The 8299-nt window shown below is 35.2% G+C and overlaps 1 protein-coding gene across 1 annotated transcript; it reads right to left on the minus strand.

Moving 5' to 3' along the window:
- Positions 1-1348: 1348 nt before the first annotated feature.
- Positions 1349-6550, minus strand: LOC103423220 (benzyl alcohol O-benzoyltransferase-like). The gene is made up of 2 exons (XM_029090805.2): positions 6025-6550; positions 1349-2406 (listed from the first exon to the last, which is right to left on the minus strand). Exons 1-2 carry the CDS (start codon positions 6469-6471, stop codon positions 1483-1485), a joined length of 1371 nt encoding a protein of 456 aa, XP_028946638.1. The 5' UTR covers positions 6472-6550; the 3' UTR covers positions 1349-1482.
- Between the last annotated feature and the right edge of the window lie 1749 nt (positions 6551-8299).

Here is an 8299-nt window from a genome sequence, read left to right on the forward strand (position 1 = left end):
ACTACTCATATAAATAAGGTACATGAATTTCAAATTTGTCAAAATAACTAAAGTCCATTAGAATTGCAAGATTTATGGTTCGAAAATAATCTAATTCATTGAAAGCCCCAATAAAAGTTTCCTTCTAACAGATTTAATTAATCATGAAATCAATGCAGCAATATAATTAACAAATACAATAAACCTAAAGCCGTGTTGTAATCCTTCTCTACAGCACAACAATAATTATTCTGGAAAAAGAAGACAACCCTATATACTCAAGAAAACTCCAGATTCTACCAAAAGGAAGGAAAAAGGCAATTAGCCGGCGACAAATTATGAACTCCAAATTCACCGTGTAATTAAATTATTTCCCTTTTAATTTTCTATGCCCAATTTCAACCAAAATTGCAATTTTCAGGGATCATGAAGTCAGGAAAAAAAAATTATAAAAAATACTCTAAAAATTAAGCGGAAGCCTCAAAACAAATTTTCATGAGATGGAACCGTAGAAGGCATCCATCCAAAACAATAAGCAAATTTTCTTTAGTATGTGAATCATCTTCAATAAACAAATTTGCTTATACCTTTAAAACGGACCCTAAGCTTGTTGTGCGGCTCTGATACCACATGTAAGACATATTCTGAAATCACAACAACAAGACATTAGGATCACGAATAAATCAAATCAATATGAAATAGAGATCGATTAATTATATTAAACTTATCTGTAGAATTCGGAAGACATGGTTATGAAAGTGAAGTCATTGATGAACACTAGGTTGTCTTCTACTTCCAATACTTCAAAATATCTCTCTACCGTGAATAGGGTTTGGCGTGAATGAGAGAACAAGCGTATGGAAGCAGGGACTTAACCGTGGTATTTATATCATTAGGGTTTTCATCACATCCGACCTATCATTGGCTGTTAAGATCTACCCTATCTCTCTAGTATTTAAGTCCCACCATGATACGATATCTTTATAATAAATCTATCAGATTTCCTCTAGATTAATTGCAAGGGATAAGACTTCATAATCCTTATTAGGTTAGGACTATCGGATCACTTTGGTTGCTAACCACTCGATAGACAATTGGCTTACAACAAAATGATCCAATACAACATTCATTGTCATTCACAATCTTACATATCAATGATAAACTTGGAAGAAAAAAGCAGATCCACTCTAAAATCATGTTTCCACCAGAGGCTTAAACCTCCTGCCAAACCAAGAGGATCCACATTGAAACCTCTTTGGTAACCACACTGTATTCGTAATTGGTTACAAAAAGAATAATTATATATATACTTCTTGTCTACGAAAAGTTACCAACGACCTTCTCCAACGTACAAGTCCTTCAGAAGGAATTCAAGGAACGTTCGAATTTATTCATACCAAAAACATCCCTATTATTAAGGAGGCGTCCATATTACAGTAGAAAAGAAACTAATTAGGGAAAATAAAAGCAAAGAAATACATGCATGTATATGACATACATATTTTACAGGGCAGACAAAATATATTTAGTAGAGCTATGAACCCTAATCAGTTCTTCATCCGCATTCAACATGGCATCTAGTTCCTTGATAAATTTCTCCATCGCCACGGCCGGTAAACAAACGGGAACCACAATCCCATCTTCCCCTCTATTGTCTCTAAACGGTATGTAATAGCTAGCGACGACCCTGCCCTTCGCTGGCCCACCATAAGCCGCTTTCCCCCACCCAAAATCCACCTCTCGGAACCCAGCACGGGTTAAATCCGACATAACGTAAGAATTCACCACCGTGAAGTGGGGCCTACCCTTAATAACCATGAGGGCAGCCAACGACCGCATGTGCTCCTCCGTCATGTCCGCCTTGGCCTTCCTCACCAGCTCCAACGCGTACCCCAATGGATTGTTGCATAGCCTCCCTGCCGTCGTCACCGCCACCGGGTACGCAAGCGCGTTGCCGTAGTAACCCACCGGCAACGGAGGGTTGAACTTGGACCGCGCGTTCACAACGCACAACACGCGCACCTCCTCATTTGGGTCTTTCTGGAGCGCGATGGTACGGCAGCGCCAGAGGCAGGCCGTGAGGACCTCGAACGTGGAGCTTTTGCTAAGGTACTGCGGGACAAATCTTCGGATGGCGGACACCTCGGTGGGGCGGAAGAAAAAGGACCGGAGGACCATGTCATCAGGTGGGATTATGGTGCCTTTGGTGTTTTCCACTTCTTCGTACTCGCGGTGCGGGCATGTCACGCGGAGTGGGTCACGCGCATTGAGCAGCTCCCGCTGCCACACGGGCTGGACGGTAGGGAAAGTTGCGCCGCGCGCTATCTCTCCTACGGCAGTCATGAATTGGACGAGCCCCGCCGCGTCGCTCATGGTGTGGTTAAGACGGAGGGCGAAGATGAAACCACCGCACTGGAGGCGCGTCACCTGTTTATGAATTACGACAAATATTGTTTAGTTGGAGAAATTTTTCTTTTGACTGGTGATACACCACATGTTTTTATGTAAATGATAAAAAAATTTATTTTTAAGTTATTAACTTTTTAATACAAAAATTCCACTATTTATATAATGACACATGATGTATCACCTCATATGACGGTTACATTGAAAAATCTCTCGTTTAGATTAAGGCTACACTGCAAACAGGACAATAATTGTCCCGAGTTGCCTAACTTTATGTACTATCATGAAAAAAAAAGACAAGGACAAGGATTGTCTGCCCTCCCACTTCCGGTGCCCTTCTGTGCTCTTCTGTTTTGTCCGGTTAAGCCACGTCAACATTTTATATTATTTTTTATAGAGATAATAAGACAAAATGAATAGTAATATAAAATGTTGACGTGACTTAACCGTGACCACATAAACATAAGAGCACGGGAGGGCACCGAAAATAGGAGGGCAGACAATCATTGTCCAAAAGACAATAATGTCTCTTGATAGCTGATATAAACATGTGATAAACATTAATGTCACTTGTTATTCTAAGCACCTGTTGTTTGTTTAGACAGTCAAGATACTCTTTTGGAGCTTGCATTAAAAATGCCATGTACTCTTTTGGATCATCTAGTTTACTGTAAGTACTTAAACCATTGCCGAAAGAATCATGCATGTGATGAACATTGACACTCAAAATTTCTCCATAGATTTTCATCGTGAATGATAGATTGCAACTTTGAAACTTTCTCAAAAAACCATCAAGAATTTAATCATGGATGCATCATGCATGATAGATGACAACGTTGAAAACAAAGAGGGATGGATACTTAAATATTATTCCACTTAGCTATACAATGAAGAGCAATATAGATATTAAGATCATCTTTAAAGGAAATATCAAATTATAAGAGTCATATTATAATTGGTGACTGACGTGACAATCTAAAGTCTTATGTCAAATTTTCTTCTTCTGCAACCGAATTGTCAAATATTATTTTTCTTATTAAAATAGATCTTTAAATGGTTGTAATTATTAAGAAAATGTTAAGACAAAATTTTTATTAGTTGAACTATTACTAGAATAAGGGACCCACCATTAAAATTAATTAAAAATAAATTTGACATTGATGTCAAATTTGACTCCTAATCACAAAACTTTCAAATCCAGTCAACAAATAACACTTTGGTTGGAAAAACTTTTGATGTCAAATATGCATTGTCGCATCCCGCTTAGAATTTTGATATCTCATTTGGAGATGCTCTAAAGTAAAAATTGATTAGCCTAGCACATCAATCGAACCCACAGAAGAAATTAACATATCTAAGGCAATGTGAAGCGAATTTTGAATTTTATAGAGATGACCTTCAAGTTTCAGGAGGTAAAATGGGATTAAAGTCGAGTTTCAGGGGGCAAAGTGGAGCGACTTTGAGTCTTAGGGAGTAAAGTGACAATTTTGAGTTACAATGAATAAAGTGAGATTAAAATCGAGTTCCAAGACGTGTATTAAAAATAAGCCTAAATATTTTTTTTTTTAAGTCATACTTAAGTTGTCATAAAATAGTCAACTTGTTACGTATAAGTCAATATCTAATTTGTATGAATCCATTTGTACCTTTTATTGTTTTTGGATAAGAAATACTAGCCTTCATTGCTCACACACGTGCAGAAGGCATTTTTTGAATCACGGTGTGCTACGTGCGACTTACACATTTTAAATGTATTTATATGCATAAATTGACAAAATGAAAGTCAAATATTTGAAGTAAATGAATAATCTTAGATCATGCTAGAAGAAACCCCTTATAAACCAATTAAAGCAACTTAATTCATATAATAAAATCGGTCTCTATAGAATTTACATTAAGAATAGATAAAATAATATTTAATAAACAATTGATTGAATCACATTATTGTTAGCCCATTGTGAGGCTCCCCCTCTTTCTTAGTGTAGATAATATCGTTTGTTAAAAAAAATATCATTTGACAACTAATTTAATGACATTAGTATCCGCGTGCGAAACACTTTTTTTATAACAGACATTACATGCCTCTTAAAATGTTTTGAACGTATTTAAAAATAGAGAAAATAATATTTAATAAATAACTGATTGAATTACATTATTGCTAGCTTATTATGAGGTACTAATTAAAAAACACAAAAAAACATTAATTCGAAAGGAAAGTTAAATATTGGAAGTAAATGAATAATTTTATTTCATGCTAAAAGAAACCCCTTATAAACCAGTTAAAGCAGCTGAATTCAAATAATAAAATCGATTTCTATATAATTTACATTAAGAATAGAGAAAATAATATTTAATAAACAATTGATTGAATCACATTATTTCTAGCTAATTGTTAGGCTAAGCCCACCCCCTCCCCCTTAATGTAGGTAATATCATTTGTTAAAAAAATCATTTTGACAATTAATTTAGTACCCCTTATAAACCATTTAAAGTAGCTGAATTCACATAATAAAATCAGTCTCTATATAATTTACATTAAGAATAAAGAAAATAATATTTAATAAACAGTTGATTGAATAACATTATTGTTAGCCCATTGTGAGGCTAAGCCCGCCCCCTTCCCCTTAGTGTAAATAACATCATTTGTTAAAAAAAAAAAAATTGACAACTAATTTAATCACATTATTATCTGCCTGTGAAAGACCTATGTTATAACTGATATTACACGCCTCTTAAGATGTTTTGAACGCGTTTAAAATAGAGAAAATAATATTGAATGAACAACTTATTGAATCACATTATTGATAGCCCATTGTAAGGCTAACCCAACCCCCTCCTCCTTAGTGTAGATAATATCATTTGTTTAAAAAAAAATCATTTGGCAACTAATTTAATGTAATTTAATCACATTATGATCAACATGTGAAAGTTTTTTTTATAACAGACATTACAAACCTCTTAAGATGTTTTGAACGGCTTGGTGACACCAAAATCACTATTCACAACATCTGATTGAATCACATTATTACTAGCCTATTGTAAGGTACTAATTTTTTTTTTAAAAAAAAACTTTACTGATTTATCACCAACACTACGTGTCTCTTAAAATATTTTGAACACAATATTCATGATTTTTCTTATTTTTTATTATATTTTTCTTTCTCCTTCACGTGAGCACCATTAACTTTTACTTGTCCTTTCATTTTATTTTTTTTATTCTTTTCTCTCTTCCCACTTATATTTATATTATATTTTATGATGACCAAATTACCAAATTACCCCTGTATTATTTGATATATTATATTGGGTTGCTTTTGGATTTTTTTGGTTGAGGGGGCAATTTTGTCCTAATATTTTTGTTGAATGGGGTCACCCCAAAATTTTGTCCCCATCCGTGACATGCACTATTCATACACTGTTCATCTCACCATTGGCTTTATATATAATAGACTTACAAACTAACCAACTTGCAGTTAAAAACTGAAAGTGTCAAAATAAGGTAATAAAGACATTAGCTTTTTTGCTGAAATAATAGGAAGGAGAGTAAATTATTGATTTGGTCCCTTAATTAATATAGAGTGAAGATTAAGTCTTAAATTTTGAGTCCTAACTTTTTATAAAGTATATACGTAAATGTACCTGAATTAGTAAGAGTGGGCAATTAAGGACCCCATCGGAACCAGGAACATTATAAAGAAGCTCTTCCAAGCAGGGAAACGGCGGCTGAAGGTTGTCACCAAACTGCTTTAGGGTAATGTCAGCGTCAGCCTCAATGAACATGATACCCTCAGCCGTGCATTCCACTGCAAGCTTCCGGTTAGGCCCTTCCCTGAGCCTACCTGCAAAAGGGTAGTAAAACACTAGAGTTTGTGCAATTGCCTCTCTAATGACATGTACGGGGTCCCTCCCTTGCATAGAAGGATCGTACCGATAAAACTGTAGCCCGGGCATCTGAAACCGAAGACCTTCTTGGTCATCGATATCAGAAAGTTGCCGAAACTCATACGGCGTGGCCTTCGCCGGCGCTACCAGTTCTGGTTGGCACCTCCGCACTGTGAACACCAAAGAACTAGGAAGGGATGCCATGGCCTGAGTGAGAGAGAATTTTGGTGGTTATCACACTAGAATCTTGACAGGGTTGTAGTCGGGGGTTATGTATTATCGTAGTTCGTAGTTCTACTTGGAGAGTTTATTTATAATGCAACAGAGGGCTTTGGGAAATGTGAAAGCATGGCCTACACGTTCACCAAAAATTAAAAAAAAAACATGGCCTACACCTTTTTTTGTGCGACCCGACTTCTCTGCCCTCCCAGTTCGCATACACTCTCATCCCCTCCTATTTTGTGCAGTCACGGTTAAGCTACATCAAGATTTTATATTGATTTTTTTTTTAAGATAATAAGACAAAAAGAATAGTAATATAAAATGTTAACGTGGCTTAATCGTAATCGCACAAATAGGAGAGGATGGAAGTTTATGGGAACTGGGAGGGCAGCGAAGCCAGGTCCTTTTTGTGAGTGTAATATTTGGGGATTATAATTCTCTCCCCTTCTCTTTCTATCCTCTTCTATCCCCTTCTCTCACATTTTTTATTTTGTCTTTCTCTTTCTATAAAAAAAATTAATATAAGATGTTGACGTGGTTTAACCGTGACCGTTTAAATAGGAGGAGAGGAAAAAAAAGAGGGGAGAGAATCCTACTCCTAATTTGGGTGGGTGTGCGAAAGCATGGCCTACACCTTTTTTTGTGAGTGTATTATTTGAGGGACATGGATCCTCTTCTGATCCATTGGTTCTAATCCATCAAATCCAGTAATTCGGGCTATTGAAATTTAATCCAACGGCTGAAGTTATTATAACTTTTAAAGTGGGCTCCTGTTTGTAGCCGTTAAATCAAATTTCAATTGCTCGGATTACGGGATTTGGTGGATTAGGACCAATGGATCCAGAGGGGATCCATGTCCTTATTTGAGTGGGTGGGTGTGAAGTTGCATTGTTAACTGTATGGATGTTTTTCTTAGTTTTCAAAAAAAAAAAAAAAGACTGCATTGTGAATTGCATGGGTGTTTTTTTTTATAGTTTTTTATTTGCATTAAGAAAAAGACTGTAATGTGTATTTCATGGCAGTGACAATCTAGAATTTTAACATAGGATGGTCCAAATATAAAAGAACAAAAAAAAGACGAAAATACCATTGAACAAATAAATGGTAAACTATTAAATTTTCATTCCTCATGTAGAGTAGTTGTTCTTTACATTACATAGATAATGAAAAGAACTATTGTTATACTTAGATTTCTCAAAAGTAAGAAGGAAATTAAGATCAAATCTCATCATTGAATTGAGAAGTAGCTACAAACAACAACAAAAAATATGCATGAAAAAGGATTTTTTTTATAAAAACAAAAAAAAAATTATGTACAGCAGCCATGGGTGCTGCACGTTGTGCAAAACAAGAGCAGGAAGAAGAAAGCCTTTTTTTTAAAATTGACTTGATTAAAACGACATCATTTTGAACCAAGTCATTAAAAATTTTGGAAACAAAAGTCACCATCTCTTTTTTTTTTTTTGGATCAAAAGTCAAAATCCTAACAAATTAACCATAAATCTGTATCAACTAACATTAAAATAAGTAAGAAATAACACTAAAACTTACAAAAATTCTAAAGTTAATGTTGATGGGCTTCGGCAGTTCGGCTAGCTTGGGTAGGAAGAGGAACGGAGCAGCAGACAATTAGGTGGGTAAAGTGAATTTGAATCTGACTATTCTAGAAAAGATGATGACTTTTGACCCCCCACAAAAAAAAAAAAACAAAACAAAACAAAAAAGGGTGACCAAGTGAATTTGAATCACGTGAAGGTGAGTTTTTAAATTTTTTTAATGATTTTATTCAAAACGACGTTGTTTTGATCAA

Source organism: Malus domestica, chromosome 12 (genome assembly GCF_042453785.1).
Source record: "Malus domestica chromosome 12, GDT2T_hap1".
NCBI classification, from domain to species: Eukaryota; Viridiplantae; Streptophyta; class Magnoliopsida; order Rosales; family Rosaceae; genus Malus; species Malus domestica.

Bases quoted from the DNA above. Each gene is read 5' to 3' on its own strand.
- LOC103423220 (XM_029090805.2), bottom strand. From the start codon at position 6,471: ATGGCATCCCTTCCTAGTTCTTTGGTGTTCACAGTGCGGAGGTGCCAA. The intron at 2,407-6,024 runs GTACATTTACGT...ATTCATAAACAG, and splicing joins GCCCACTCTTACTAATTCAG to GTGACGCGCCTCCAGTGCGG.